Below are 16,595 nucleotides of genomic sequence, written 5' to 3'. Positions count from 1 at the left end.
CAAAAGGAATAGTTGTAAAAGATTTTGTGACATGGAAGACTTAATTGTTATTTGATATTAAAGAGGTGTAATCATGAATGTTAGCAGCTTTAAGGATTTGTGCATGTGTATACACGTACACACAATCATATTGTTCAATTACAAAAAAAAGCTCTTAAGTTAAACTGCTTGTTGCATTTACCCTCTGCTGCAATCTGCTGTTCTTCTGCTTGTTCCTCCTGTCTCAGCTCATTCTCCTCATTTTGGTCATTTGGTTGCTGGTGGTTGTTATGGTGTATATTTGCATTATTATTCTGGTGGTTATTATTGTTGTCATTATCATTGTTGGAGTTCTGATTGCTGACCAAAGCAGAGGAAACACCAATTCCTGTGCCTGCACTTAGGCCTACACGAGCACACCCCTGAAATATATGAGAAGATCACTGACAGACAACTCACAAGAGGTTCAAGAACAAAAACAGTTTATATCAAGGATCGCTTGACCCCTTGGTTTCTTAGCCAGTTAAGGAAGCACTTGTCCCCTTCCCCTAGTCTGGTGTGTGGATTCTTAGGCATGCAAATAGGTCTGAGGTGAGGGTAGAGACTGGAGAAGAAGCTTCAGATGATACAACGGCCGACATGTTTTCCTAAAATAGGAGACAACAGTGCTGTGTCCTTTACAACTTCTATGGAGGAAAGAGCCTGGAGTGGGTCTCTCTTCCAAGGGAAAAAGTGTGTGTCTGGGAAGCCTACAACATCAGCTTCCCCTCTGCCTCAACTTTTTGACAGTACTTCTCCAAACCATACTGCCAAGCAAGGCAGATAGATGCACAGAAATGTGCGTCATTATTACGTAACGTTAGATATGCAGCTGGTTTGTGATAAGCTTCCAGTCTTTTTCACTCCTGATGAAGTCCAATGTTACTATTGTATGAGATTACTCGGCCTAATGAATATCTTAACACACAATCCTATGCAATCCTTAGATGGGGGGGGGGGGAGTCTTACAACTCCTAGCATTCCCCAACAAGCATAAGGAATGCCAGGAGTTGTGGGACTTTTTTCCATTTAAAAATGCACAGACTTGCATCCTTAAGCATGAAACCAAGCCAGAGCAGGGGAAAAATAGAAATATGAAGAGCAACAAGGATTCTAGTAAAATGAGATCACTGCAACTATACATCTTTTCAGAAAGAACAAAATATTCTTATAATCAACATCTTGACTAATAGTACTAGTACAATATACAATATTGAACTAGTTTTTATCTTCATGTTATTCTGTTCTTAATCCAGTCACTGAACTATGTAATTAATTTAAATGTTTAAAACCAGTCAGTCAAAGAACTATTTAATTAGACGTATATGTTCATGCTAAAACAGGACACTTAAAAAGACACATATTTGTTAAACTTACTTTGGGAGGTTCCCGGAACATCTGGTCCAGTGAGATAAACTCCAGGCTTGGTAGTAACTCAATAAATTGACTAAAGGAGTCTAGCTTTATTGCATGGCATCTCACCAAGGTGAGATCAAATAGCCGAGTCCATCTTGAATGATCTATGGAGGGGGGACGACAAATGGGCTTATCACAAGATCTCTTATCTAATTTATCTTCCAAATTTGAATGGCTTTAACATTCTATCTCCACTTCTACTTGAGATTTTTCTCCATTGCCACCATTCTAAAAAGTTCTACTCCCTGGTTACTCTGATACAGCACTCTTTATCCAGGCGCAGCAGCTACTTAGAATGATTAAATACAAGTGAATAGTATCACCCAGCTTTTCACAGCTATTCAGTAACTATTCAGACTGATTAGAGCACAGACGAAATATTATTATAGCCCAAAGGAATTCAGCTTCCTAACTGAAAGTGTATTCACTTTGCTTTGGTATAGAGAAAAAACATAGCTCAATTCCAAACCAATCATCTTGGAAACTAATGGGACCTGTGTGGCCAAGGAGCCTAGTAAGATGATATAGAGGGAAGTCCATTCATAAGTGACATTTTCCTTTAATCTATATGTTTTTAAAAACTACGAGTTTAATGGACACAGTCATTCCATGGACAGGAATTCATGGGAGGACTCCTTCCATGACCACAACTCTTGTTTCGTGAACAGAAGCCATTTCCATTCATGGACTGTTTGCATTGAATCCATTCATTAAAAGCTGTAAGCTAAATGAAATTTTGGTCAATCACAACAGTACTTTCCCCCATATCTATTTCTTCTAGGATCCAAAAGTTCCAGGGCTATACAACTGAGGTTCACAAAAAGCTCAAGAAAATAAAACTATTTTGAGCCTTTTGATGTCAAAAGGTCAGGGGAGAAGCTATGAAACCAAAGCAACTTTGGGATGAGCGTTTCACAGTTAGGGCACCACCACATAAAAGTCCTATTCCTGGTTGCCAACTGCCTAACCTCTGAAATTAGGGACCCCAAGAGGAGGAGTACTCCAACTAATAAACAGGCAGATTCATATGGAATAATTCAGTAAGTCAGTTCTATCAGCCGATAATGTATGTCAAACTTCCCATGACTCAGTAAGACGCAGAGAGAAAAATAGAGCATTGCCATATCCATCCATGAATCTGATTAAAATTATATTTTTGGCAGAATCATAGAAGTTAACACACTGACTATACGTGGTGCCCTCTAGATGTTTTGGACTTCAACTCTCAGCAGCCTCAGCCAGCATGGCCAATGCTAGAATTTATAGTTGAAAATATCTGGAGGGCACCCGGTTGGGGAAGGCTGAACTATACCCAATAACAGGATTATATTGATACTATTTATTTTTATTTATTTATTACATTCTACACCGCCCATTAGCTGAAGCTCTAAAGGTGTGTATTAGAGGAATGTAATAATCACTAACAGTAATCAATTTAATTGAGGAGCTGCATTCAGCTTGTTGAGGGACTTTACCAGATGTGTTTTTGTGGGCACAGTACCTGTGATCCAACTGCTTGGATTATGTAGATGTGGACAGTTGTATATGACAAGATATTTAATAGAAGAGAAGACTTCATTCACTGCTTTCATTCCTATGTCTGTGATGATGCCTGGATTTTCAACCACATCAGCCAAGCCATACTTCACTAGGTCTGCATTGATCATTTTACCTAGATACACATAGAAAAAAATAGCAATCTGCTCTTTCCATAATTCTCTACAGCTATCCTGGCAACTGGCTACAATTATAATTAGAACTGGAGTTCACGTGATGATTCCAAACAATGTAAACAGCAAAGCAGGTAAAGTGAAACCTTAAAAAATAGGGGAAATGCCAAAATGTTTCCAATACTCGTAAATTCATCCTAAAAGAGATTGGCCTATAAAGCCTACAAACTTCTTTTTTTTGGGGGGGAGGGGGCTCTTACTTGAATTAAACTAAGAGTTTTAACCACCGGAACTGCTAATATAATACCTTCAAGCTAGCACTACATTAGAAGGTGGGGTGGACATATTTTTAAAGTGTCAAACTAGATATAACAGCAGAAGTCCCCTTCACAGAACTGGGTTTGTAGTGACATTCCTATAAAGCAGAAACCCCTCCTCCCAAACCACTTAAAAACAGTTTTTCTCTCAATGGGGATCTGAGACTGAAGTAACTCTTGATGAGAGAACAAGGACGACAAAAAGGAGTGGGTCAATTCCTCCCCCTCCATGCTACACTTATCTTTGCACTTCTACTTTATTAGGAATTAGTAAGAGCCAGGTTGGATCTTGTTTGCGGTCTCCATCTTAAGGAATTTGATAGGCAAAATGCACTGCAGAGTTGCAAATGGGAGAGAGCAGGTTTGAAGAAGGAACAATACTTCAACCAACCTCCTATCTCATCTATGAATGTGAAACACATTTGCTTTTTGCCTGGAATGAATCCCCAGGTGAGCTTCCAAGTGGCAAATGCATATACCTTCTTACTCCTTCCAACACCTGGAGTCTTGCTCATACCAACTTCTTAAGACTGGCAGCTCGCACAGGTTTCTCCTCCTCTCTTGGCAAAGACACACAGAGATCGGGTTTGGACAGCCAATGGGTGCCAGGTTGATATGTCACCGTCCACTCGGCGGCCGTCGTGTTGTACAAACCTGACGAGCACGGATTATGCAAAAGCTGAAGAACAGACCATGGGTTATGCGAGGGCTGTTTAATCCTCACATAGCCTATGCTCACCAGGTTCACACGACATCACAACCCCTGAGAGGGGGATGCATATTCACAATGGTGGCTGCACATATCCCACAGCCTCACTGTGGGTTAAATAACCCACAGTGGGCTGTCGTGTTATGTGAACAGCTCCAGAATGAGAGCTAGCTCTGTAATGTATTTCTATGGCTGGGGAAATACAAACATGTGTTGTGGTTATTTCTTCTGCATTTACTCACTTATTGACTCTCTCTTCAGGGAGGAGAGAGAACTCACATGAAATACAGAAAGGTGAATGGATGGCAGTTGCTAACTGGAGAATTTCACTAGCTGCATTCCAATATTTATTTGCAACAGAGTCTGTGCACGTTCTCTTATTCATTTCATTTAGTGACTGTCCAGACTGGGCAGCTGCCACACCAGCTACAGATGATCCCAGGACTGCATGCCTGATCTTAGAAGAACATGGGGGGGAGGGGCTTGTGCATTACACAAGGTGGTATCACAACATCTGCACTTTTTAAGATTTGAAGTATATAGATAGATAAAATCCAGATCTACCCTAACAGCTGATAGGTAACCCAAAGGAAAATTGAAGGATTTCATACACTGCAGCAAAAACTCATCAACATATCCAAGATGTAGTGTTTCAAATTGTGGAAATTCCAATTCTGCCATTTTTAGTGCAGAGAATACTCCATCTTTGGTTAGGGAAGGCTGGATTCGTACTTCGTGCAACCTGAAAAGAGGCAAAACAAGAAGTGATTAAACACAGACCCCATTACTTCCTAGTATAGAATGTGTACATGTTAGAGCCCTTGACTGAAGAAGACAGACAATAGCAGAGGCACTTTCACTAGGCCACAAGGAAGCCTAACAGATAGATGTATGTTCACTCATGAGGCAATATTTTGCAACTGCATATCCTTGCAAGTTAAAAACAATCTAATGACAATGTTTCTTTGAAAGTGCAATTACAATATTTGCTTTCTGAATGACATTCATTGCAGAATTGCAGTGGACGGAATGCACCAATATCAGCGCACAGAAGTCCATCTATATGCCTTATTTACAATCATAATGGTATCATTTGACAGATAAAATTAAGAGGTCTACCAAATATACTACTTCAAGTACCTTCGTGCAGCAGTTATGATGAGGTAGCCAAGGTCCACTTCAAGAGCATTCTTGCAAGCTCCCAGAACAATTGTGTGCAAATTTCTGAAGCCCCCTATTTGATAGGTAATCAAGGAAAGAAAAATAAATATTTTTCCAGTGGGTGAGGAACAGTACTAAGACACCCCAGAAGAACTGTGAACATAGTGTATTGGAAAGAACACCCCCACCTTCCTGATGATCCGTGATGGTGAAGGGAAGCCATGACTAAATTTGTTTCAACAAATCACAATTTCTTGAGCAGATAATAATCTCGGTGTCAGAAAAAGAGTACACTTTGTAATATCTGAATAGAAGCATGTGTCTTTTTCATCATGGATGCACAGACTGGAAATCAGCTGTCAGTACCTTCTTTCTGAGCTATGTACATACAGTAAAGAAAAAAGGATGCCAACACTCAAACATTGGCAAGCACGTACCTTTCCCCCTCAATATCGAGATTAACCAAATTAACCACAAAAATATTGTGTGCAGCCTCTATGGGCTACACTCTCCACTCACAGCTGCAAAGCGATTAACCCCCACTGTAACCATTTTTAAGCATAAGTTAGAGATCTTCTTATTTAGTTCCTGACTTGGGTATGGTGTTTTTAGGTTAGATTATTATTGTTATATCTTAGTTGTTCTAGCGTGACAGTGATCATTATGTGCAAACTAGCCCAAAGTACTCAGTATTTTAAAATTCAAATACTGATTCATCATAAAAATAGAGATACATCCAACTTTACCTATTGCCTTCACTTACATTCTGCACATCCAGAACTAACACAAACTCTTTGGAACTGACTACTGGTAGTGATCATTTTTATAAGAGGGCACATGAAGGAAGAGTGGGAACCAATTCATGTCTGAAAACTGTATACTATTCTCAATTCTAAAGAAGAGTCTGCATACCAGATCTCCAGCTGTCTTCTACAACATGCTGGATGAGACCGCCAAGGAAGGGAACACGAACTAATTCTAGGTGTTCCAGGTTTCGAGCAGAAGCCAAACCTGTGACCAAGGGGACATACTTCAACGAGTTTGTGGGTCCTACAGAAGAAAGAATTTTCAAACAGTCAGGATTCACATGCATAGATGGCTGGGTAGGTAGAGTAGAAACTTTAGGGCACCATAGCATCTGCTCCATGTTACTCTACATGCTAGATGACATTTTAAACTATATTTACATGGGGAAATTGACAATTCATCAGGATTGAAGAGAATGCAGAAGATGGAGACAGAGGTTTCTACCTACATATCTACATTTCTGCAGAAGAACTACAGAAATTGCATTGTTAAAGGTTATAGCAAATATAGTGGAGAAAATTCCCCATTGAACACAAAAGGGAAGCTCATCCAAATGGTTGATCCTTTCTATACCAAGCAACACAAATGGCAGCTGCCAAAATCACCAGCAAAGACGTAGTTCAATTGTCTTAACATTCAGCTGACAAAAGAGCAAATAACTAATCTAGCAACTGAATGATTACTTAGTTATCCAAACCTGCTCTAAATGCAGGGCTTCATTCACTATTCAGTGTTAACGTGCTTGTGTCCCTACCGCATTACGGCCATCATTTCCCCTCCCCACAGTACAAATGTATGGGATAAAAAGACAGTTTGTCCTTTTACCTGCACAATTTCTCATGACAAAAGTGCGTAAACTGATGCAAAGGAAATCCTTAAATGGCTGTGGTTTGGTGAGCCTCACCCACTTCAGATACAGGTGCCTCAGCATTGGGATGCAAGGAATGTCAGGGACATTAACTCCTAAAACATGTAAAGCAAAGCAGGAAGTCGGGGTCAAAACCCAAATATTTCAAGACAAACAATGTAAATACAAGTAAAGGGGTTAATTTTCATAGGGAGATTTGTAGCAGTCTCTGTGGACTGGCACTCCAAAGCAAACAAAAGAGCGCTGAACCTGAGAATGTCTTTGCGTTGCCTACTGACACGAGTAGGCCCTCATTTCTACTATACAACAAAACAGCAAAGTGGGATAAGTTCTTTTTCTGATTTCATAGCTTTTCAAAAATAGCATCCTTTGGTAACTGACAGAAGTACTTCTTAAAAAGTCTTACCTACTAAGTGCAAAGTTTGAATTTTAGCTCCTATTGGTATTTTCAGTTTGTTTTCAGGTGGAATTGGGAAGGCACCATTACGATTACGAAACTTCCCTAGGATGTGAACTTGTGGCATATAAGTCCAAATGGCTTCTACGAGTTCCAAATGGGAAGTCTCAACACCCTAAAGCAGGAGAATAGTACTTAGTAAAGAGAAAACCCCAGCAGCATCGTAAACAAACAAAAATATATTACGGTCAACTAAGTATTTATATTAAACCAAGAATAATGCTCAATACATGAGCTACTTCAAATAAAGAGTAACAGTACAAACTAAACTGATGAAACAGGCAGTAATTAGTTGTATTGTGAGAATTCATTCCTAGTGTACACTCAGAACATGCACTAAGATCAGGAGATCTAGACATCACTTTTATTTGTTCTTCATTTATAGTCATTTTTCTATAAATCCAAAGAATCTAATAATAAAATACAATGGTATGGAAGAAACTAGAATATCTCAGCATAATTTAAGAATATAAATTAAGTGCTATAAAGCCATAAAGCAACTCATCCAGTCTGGTGAGGACTTTGTATGGCTGGAATCACACTTCGGAAAACATAACGTGGCCTCCAATGCAAGCAAGCAGTAAATAAATAAATCTCAGAAAATTGTGCAGAATGCAGAACAACTGAAATTTAAGCTGTAGTAAAAGTTTTCATTGTTTTAAAACCAATGCTCCCGGGCAATGCTTGCTAAAAGCAAAACAACAAACAAACAGAAGAGAAACTGGTGGAGGCTTCTAGCTGTCAATGGTGGAATGAGTATGTGACACAACTTCTAGTACAGGTGTAGAGAAGCACATCATGCCTAACCACAATTCTGAAGCTACCAATCTTCTGTCAATTGTTATAAAAAATGTTCGCAGAATGCTCCACATACAAATTAAGAGTACACATCATATGAATTCATGCGCAGCTCTTTGTACACTATATTTCAGTTACAAAGTTTTAGCCTTCCAGTTTTAATAGTTGAGATTTAAGGGCAGAATTCTAGATTTAATTAAAGCAATATAAACTCCAGCTGAGTAGTCGCAACATTTTAAACCGCAGTTGCTTCTGCTGTTTAGATGAAACAGATTTAAATGAATCCAATCCATGAGATAAAACGTCATCTGCCTTTTCATAGAAACATCTCCTTCCTCCCCTCTTTCCCTGCTCCCCGCCACCACCACTGCCAAGTGTTATGAAGGATCACAACAGTCAAATGAAGACGTAGATTGATGTTTTGAACACAAAACACTTACTAATAGATTTGGGCAAGCCTGCAAGGCTTCTAGAACTCCAGGAATGCTGAAAGCCTCATAGCCACGAACTCTACGCCTGTCAAGATGCCTGGGATGAAGCCCATACAGCTGCTCAATGTCAGGCATTTTCTTCAGTAAAGTCAGGAAGCTGGAGTCTGTGAATCCTGGGAAGATGATACATTTTATCTTTAAGTACGGAGAGATGTCTAGATGTAGAAGAAACACTAACAGTGTAGTTCTCAGTCAATAATAATAATAATAATAATAAAAACAGGGCAAGGATTTTTCTTGCTGTTTGCAAGCACTACCATCCATGCTTTGCAGGACCCTTAACTTCATTTGGTAATTATAAACCATAAAGGCAAGACTACAGAATTGCAGAAGTACTCCTCTACTAAAATAACAACAAAACTGATCTGATCTATCAAATTTTGACTGAAATACTAGAGGCAAAAAGACTGAACTTAATTTGGGCACAATCCAGCTGAACTGATGCACTTTAAATAAAATAAAATAATAATAAACATTTATTTCTTACCCACCTCTCCATTTGGATCGAGGTGGGGAACAACAAGTATAAAATACATAAAAGTGAATTAAAAACATAGTATACATTATTAAAAGATCCTAAAATTCCTCTGGATAGGCCTGCCGGAATAGATCAGTCTTTATAGCTTTCTTAAATACTAAAGGACTGTTAAGTTGACAAGTCTCCTCCGGCAGGCCATTCCACAGTCTGGGAAAAGCAGAAGGTAATAAAAGCAGACAGGTAATACCTGTCAGCCCAGTTTTGGCTGGCTGAAGTAGATTCTTCCCAGAAGGCCTGAGTGTGTGGGGCAGATTGTATTATTATTATTATTATTTATTTATTTATATAGCACCATCAATGTACATGGTGCTGTACAGAGTAAAACAGTAAATAGCAAGACCCTGCCGCATAGGCTTACATTCTAATAAAATCATAATAAAACAATAAGGAGGGGAAGAGAATGCAAACAGGCACAGGGTAGGGTAAACAGGCACTGGGTAGGGTAAAACTAACAGTATAAAGTCAGAACAAAATCAAGTTTTAAAAGCTTTAGGAAAAAGAAAAGTTTTTAGCTGAGCTTTAAAAGCTGCGGTTGAACTTGTAGTTCTCAAATGTTCTGGAAGAGCGTTCCAGGCATAAGGGGCAGCAGAAGAAAATAGACGAAGCCGAGCAAGGAAAGTAGAGACCCTTGGGCAGGCGAGAAACATGGCATCAGAGGAGCGAAGAGCACGAGCGGGGCGATAGTGTGAGATGAGAGAGGAGAGATAGGAAGGAGCTAGACCGTGAAAAGCTTTGTAGGTCAACAGGAGAAGTTTATATTGGATTCTGAAGTGAATTGGAAGCCAATGAAGAAATTTCAGAAGTGGAGTTACATGGTCAGAGCGGCGAGCCAAGAAGATGATCTTAGCAGCAGAGTGGTGAACAGAAACCAACGGACTGATGTGAGAAGAAGGAAGGCCGGTGAGAAGAAGGTTGCAGTAGTCTAACCGAGAAATAACCAATGCATGAACAAGCGTCTTGGCAGAAGAGACAGACAAAAATGATCGAATCCTGGCAATATTATACAGGAAAAAACGACAGGATTTAGCTACTGCCTCAATATGAGGAATAAAGGAGAGCGAGGAATCAAATATAAAGCCAAGACTACGAGCTTCCTTGACTGGAGTAAGCGTAACATTATTGACAGTAAGAGAGAATGAGAGATGAGGAGAAGGTTTAGGAGGAAAAACAAGCAATTCAGTCTTTGTATGTTAAGTTTCAAACGACGATGAAGCAACCAAGCTGAGATATCTGAAAGACATGCCGAGATACGATCGTGAACACCAGGAGAAAGATCCGGAGATGAAAGATATAATTGTGTATCATCGGCATACAGATGATATTGGAGGCCATGAGATTGAATAAGATTACCCAAGGGCAACATGTATAAAGAAAACAACAACGGACCAAGCACCGAGCCTTGCAGAACCCTTACTGAAAGGGGAAAAGAAGAAGACGAGCTGCCATTAGCCAACACGCTATAAGAGCGACCCGCTAGATAGGAGGCAAACCAGTTATAGACAGAGCCACAAAATCCAAGGTCATGAAGGGAATCTAAAAGAAGATCATGATCTACCGTGTCAAAGGCTGCAGTTAGATCAAGGAGAATAAGAACGGAATAATGGCCTTTAGACTTGGCAGTAAGAAGATCATTGGTAATCTTAGTAAGGGCTGTTTCAGTGGAATGCAAAGGACGGAATCCAGATTGAAAAGGATCCAGAGCAGAGTTACTAGAAAGAAAGTCAAGACAACGAGAGTAGACCACACGCTCCAGGATCTTTGAAACAAACGGCAACAAAGAGACCGGTCGGTAGTTAGACAGAGATAGCCTATCAAGAGTGGGTTTCTTGAGAATAGGAGAGACTGTAGCATGTTTAAAAGCAGAAGGAAATGAACCAGAGGACAGAGAAAAATTAATAATTGTACAGGAGAAGGCGATCCCACAGGTAGCCTGGACCCAAACCATGTAAGGCTTTAAAGGTAATAACCAACACTTTATACTTCGCACGGAAACTAATCGAAGTTTCTGGACTAGGCACAAAGGTAGCTCTACGTAGAGCAAATTGCAGAAGTCAAGCCTCAAAGTCTTGTGGATTTCAATTGGAGAATTAAGCACATGTTTAATTCCCATGAAGTATGATGGGAGTAAAGGTGCTTGGCTCTGGTTGGATGCCACATTTTGTTTGACAAATTTTCCTACAACAGATTTATGTTGGATTGTTTTGTAATTTAACACATTATAGTCTTGATCATGTGCTCACAATATGCTTTGACTAATATTTCCTGTTAACTAAGTAAGGCCAGCTAGACCATCAGGCTTTCTTGTTTTCCCTTTTAAAGGCAGGCACCATATTCCTCTGTTGTATCTATGACAATTTTCTCCAGGCTTCCTGGCTCCTCAAGAAGATTGCTAAAAATGTTTCAATAATTTCACTCTAGGGATCAAGTCTCTATCGATCCAGGAAAATCCTTACATTAGTCACTTCTGTTTAAATCTGGATGCCTGCGTCATCATTTCTGCCTGGCCTTAGCTAGCTGATCACAATTTGCTTTTTAATGAAATATGAAAAAAGATATTGAAAAGCTCTACCAGAATTCTCTTCATTATATGTTTAAACTTCTCTACAACTTGCACCATAGGCTTTATATCATCTTTGGCAATTCTCGTTTTAGACTTATTTACAGGATAGGCACACTGTCTTTTAGGGAAGTTTGTCTGACATTACTAATATTCTGATTGAGGAAAACACTGTGAAACAGTATGTGTAGCTAGTTTTACATTGCCTTTTGAACATTTAATTTTTAAAATTTATACTTGTTGGTTTTTAATTGTGCGCAACCCAGAGAGCTTCGGCTGATGGGTAGTATAAAAATGTGATAAATAAATAAATAAATAATAAATAAAACTATTAGTCCAGATCATTGTGGCATTACTGATTATTCATTCCTGTTCTTTTTCCTGAATACTGTGAATTTATACTTTAGGAATGTTATGTTACCTTTTACTGCTATCATAATCATTTTCTTAAAAAATAAAATCAATAGAAAATTTCTTATCAAAGCAGTTGTATGATGGTGTACTTCCATGAAGAAAAAAAAGTAGCTAGCATTGAAATGGGTCCTGAAAGCAACACTGCAAAGTCCTGAAAATGCATTATACATTTAAAAGAGTCCCTGAGCTGATTTAAAAAAACAAATAACTGGTTATAATAACTTGGCATAAAATATATCACAGTGCACCACGGACTTAAATAAGAACAGTACTCACCAGTGGGCATGTATTCCCACCAGCGACCCGCGCAGAGATCCACAACCTTCACCACTCTCAAGTACAGCGTAACTGCTTCCTTTAACTTCCGGGAGAGGCATTCCATGCACATGATATCCTGTAGGGGAAGATACCTTCAGAAGGGAAAAACAGGATTAATCTTCACATGGTTTCTTTCCTCTATTACTGTATCAAACAAAAAATCGAAATGACAGTGGACTTGCCCACACACAATTATAGCATGAAATAAATTCAGCAGTTAATAAAAGCAGAACAGTACAATTTGGTTATGAAGAAAAGCTCTGCAATATGTCTCTCAATTATGTGGGACACTCAAATTCAAACCTAGTTTGACCACAGACAGTGCAATTGCAGCTAATACTGCTTTTTTACAGCATCAGGAAATCTAAGATGTTTTGGTAGAATCTGGAAAACGTCTAGGTTTGTCAAAACAATATGTTTCTCTCCATGTACTTTACAGGCAGGTAAAATAAAAATCAACCTTCACACTCAATGCTTTCAAATCTCATAATGATAGTTAAACACAACTCTCATGATTTTAGGGGCTGGCTGTTCGATTATGAATATTAAGATTTAACACTACACCTAGGTCAATCTAACTCAATGGAAGATCAACCTCAAAAGGATCCTGTTCAAAGCATGCATTTCCTAAAAAATAGTGAGAAATCAGCAATCCATAAAACATCTATAACATTACAATTTTGGATACTACACTGAAGCTTCTTGAAAGGCTTCCAAACTAAAATTAAAAAGCTCTAGAAAGGAAATTCCACAACTGGGGCAACACAACCAAGAAGACCCCACTCTGTGCCATAAGAGATGGAACTTCCTGGGGAGATGGTAATCCGAGCAGTACCTCCTCTTTGGGTCCTAACCTTTTCCTGATTATGTTGGCTGCCTTGAGTCTTCTTTTCAGAGGAAAATTTAAATAAAATTTAAGAAATGCAACAATGAATGAAATTAATTCCTTCTGTTCTCCAATGAAACTGCACTGTATACTTCAATCAAAAGAAAAAACATAATGGATGAATGGAAAGAGGAAACTCTGCTAAATAGCAGGTAAGGGTACATAAGCTTGCACATGCTCCATAGTACCTGAACATGACTACGGAGGGCTAAGCTTAAATTACAGCTGCCATTTGAAAGGCCTCCATGTGAGAACCTTTCAAATGTGCTGATCAAGACAAAACAACCATATTCTTGTTCGGCAACAAGACATAAAAAGTAGTTCCTTAATGCAAACTGATGATAAACAGACAAATATTTGTTTCGTTTGCACCTCGCTAATTACAATCATATTACAGGTATATAATGACCTATTTGGCAAATGATTGTTTTCATTAGCTTGGATTGGATCCAGAATCTGCCTTCTGTAATAAGAAGGGACTTTCCATGAGAGGAAGAGCTCCACTTCCAAAAGCTCCCTCTACCTTGTTTTGGGAGATCCCCCTCCCCACCCCATTTAGCAGGTCTCCTGATTCTGGGTAGCATTTTCAAGGGACTGGAGGGACTGCCATAGGAAAGAGAGAGCATGAAGTCCACCAGCCCAGTTACCAGCAATTCCAAGAACACAAGTAAACATAAATCTGAAGAAAGAGGTTTGGTGCAGTTTAGAATCCAAAAGTCTATATGGAAGCCGCTAAATGTAGGCATGCGTTATTGCACTTTCACAATTGCCAGATATGTGTGTTTTTGGACATCAGGTACTACAGCGAATAACAAAAACAAAAACACATTTTCTCACCTACCTAAAAATATGGCAAAGCACTTCATGTGAAAGCTGGTTCATATAGTCCTTCAGTTCAGCAGCTTTGATGCATACAGGGCCTTCCCTACTCGTGGAACATACTTTCACATTTTTCCGTCTAGGCCCCATTTTGGTGATGTTTGCTGATTAAAGGAGGTTGGTACTGTGAGGCAGTTACAATGGAACTGAAAGAGAAAATGGTAACAAGGAAAGAATATAATTATTCAAGTTATCATATAAAAGTAGAAAGAGACAATAGTAACTTAAGTATATTAATTAAAAATAGCATATAGAAGAACCTTTCACCACCATGAAAGTTAAGAAACAAGAAGCACATAAAAGCATATTTCTGGAAAGATAGAGATTATGATCTCTCACACATACAAAATCTCCATCAGAAATAAAGACTGAAGAAATCGTCTGGTTAGAAAAGACTAATTAGTAAACAGGATATTGTGTGTAAAAATTCCCATAAGTTTTAACTGCATGCCATTTCCTCAGTACCCAACTTCTGGAAAACAAATTTTAAGGGCGAAGTTCTGTGACAACCTTAAGGCTAACATATTTATTTTGTCACAAATTTTGGCATGCTGGAGCCTACTTTCTAAAATGAACAAATTGACCCGAAAAGTTTCTGCCAGAAGTTACATACTAAAATGAGAAAGATCTAACGTAAAACACGCATTATAAAACTGTACACAAATTCTGTATACAGCTTCTCATCCTGCATATAAGCAGAGAGACAAACTTTTTCTTCATTTATACTTTTTCATAACTGAAGTACAAAACATGTTTGCAACACACTCATAAGCCCTATTGCTTTTACTGGAAGTTTAAAAGCATTTATAGGATTATAGCCACAGGATGCATGCACAAGAGCACCAACAATACAAACCTATCATGCCTTCTCAGATGTACACACCACTGAGTTCAATGAGGCTTGCTCCCAGGTAAGTGGATACAGGATTGCAGGCTTACAAGCTTAACATAGTAGGGGAAGTATGTGCATACAGCAAATTGCAAGACCGATATGTTTTTATACCAAATTATACAACATTCAGGACACAACCATGTGCATATTTACTTAGAATAAATCCCACTGTACTCAGTGGGACTTACTTCATAGTAAACATTCATAAGATCAGCCTGCTAGTTCATTCAAAATTGTGAATAGCCACTGTTAATAATGTAGTTGTCACTATCTATACTTCCTGCATTTGATTTCCCACTGACTCTACTGTTTACATCTGCCCCCAATGATGCATATGTATATCTCAAAATAATACTATATACCTCTGATGAAATTGACCATAGTCCACAAAAGCTTATGCCATCATTACTCCAGGATGCGACAAGGGTTTTAATGAGGAATCCTATGCATGTTTAGACAGAAAAAAGCCCAACAACTCCCAGCATACCACATGCATAGGATTACACTCTTAGCTGTTTTTGCTTTAACAGTCTAACATAGCTACCATCCTGAAAATGTAAACAATTTGTCCTATATCTCTCCATCGGAGTCTAGTAACATGACTCAGCAGTATTTGATGTTTTCATACTATGCTTTATTATGTCACTGCATTTTACAGTGTTAATTTTTGTTTTGTGAACTGCCTCGAGAGAGCTTTGACCTTTGGGCAATACAGAAATGGAATAAATAAAAAAAATCTAAGCTTATCAGAAAGCATAAACAAGCTTTTAATATGAAATATTTTGCATACATTTTGAAGGGTTTTTTCCCACTCTTGATCCAAGCAATTCACCGATTAACTCTTCCTTCAAATTATTTGAGAAGATTAGATCATCGCTGCCATTAATCACTAAGATTGCATGAAATATAAAACAAGAAGAGGAGGGAATTAAGCGAGAGAAGGCGCTAGACTGGAGCAGTTGGACGATAACCACAGTTGCAGTAAATAGTAAACAGGCTTCCCAAGAACAGACAGGGACGGGAGGAGAGGGAAAGAGCTGTTTGTTTCTCTGTTCCTTCCTGCCTTTCTCTGGGATACATCCAATTGCTTCTCGCCTAGCAGCAGCAGTGAAAAGCCCAGCCTCCCAAGCTGACGCTCTAACCCTAAGCACATATATTTGGAAGCGCTTTACTAAAAACACCGGAGTTTTTTCTCAAGTCAACACGGTTGGAAGCCGGCTGTAAACAGGGCCTGACACTGCAGGCCGAGAAAGGCGGCGAGGGGCAGCCAGGCCGAAGGCGGGTATTAAAAAGGGGTCACCCCGTCACCCGGCTGTCGCCGCTGCCACCCCCTCCTCACCGCCTGCCGGGGAAGGTCAAAGGTCAGCGCGGGCTGTCTCTCAAAAAGGTGCCCGCCGAG

The 16,595-nt window shown here is 39.1% G+C and overlaps 1 protein-coding gene across 3 annotated transcripts in view; it reads right to left on the bottom strand.

Moving 5' to 3' along the window:
* Nucleotides 1–16,595, bottom strand: part of FBXO38 (F-box protein 38) — a 35,913-nt gene that overhangs the window by 19,127 nt on the left and 191 nt on the right. For 2 of the 3 annotated variants that reach the window (XM_063120573.1, XM_063120571.1), the window contains exons 2-13: nucleotides 15,987–16,085; nucleotides 14,267–14,450; nucleotides 12,498–12,631; nucleotides 8,662–8,825; nucleotides 7,373–7,538; nucleotides 6,924–7,061; nucleotides 6,204–6,341; nucleotides 5,271–5,364; nucleotides 4,742–4,872; nucleotides 2,936–3,106; nucleotides 1,396–1,538; nucleotides 182–401 (exon numbers count right to left, since the gene is read on the bottom strand). In XM_063120573.1, the coding sequence (XP_062976643.1) occupies nucleotides 182–401; nucleotides 1,396–1,538; nucleotides 2,936–3,106; nucleotides 4,742–4,872; nucleotides 5,271–5,364; nucleotides 6,204–6,341; nucleotides 6,924–7,061; nucleotides 7,373–7,538; nucleotides 8,662–8,825; nucleotides 12,498–12,631; nucleotides 14,267–14,394 (1,627 nt within the window). In that variant the 5' untranslated portion in view covers nucleotides 14,395–14,450; nucleotides 15,987–16,085. The remainder of the gene's footprint in view (nucleotides 1–181; nucleotides 402–1,395; nucleotides 1,539–2,935; nucleotides 3,107–4,741; nucleotides 4,873–5,270; nucleotides 5,365–6,203; nucleotides 6,342–6,923; nucleotides 7,062–7,372; nucleotides 7,539–8,661; nucleotides 8,826–12,497; nucleotides 12,632–14,266; nucleotides 14,451–15,986; nucleotides 16,086–16,595) is intronic. The other variant, XM_063120572.1, reaches the window with a different exon arrangement.

Source organism: Elgaria multicarinata, chromosome 3, assembly GCF_023053635.1.
Source record: "Elgaria multicarinata webbii isolate HBS135686 ecotype San Diego chromosome 3, rElgMul1.1.pri, whole genome shotgun sequence".
NCBI classification, from domain to species: Eukaryota; Metazoa; Chordata; class Lepidosauria; order Squamata; family Anguidae; genus Elgaria; species Elgaria multicarinata.
Note: the sequence above shows the minus strand (reverse complement) of the source record. Positions and strands in the feature narration are given on the sequence as shown.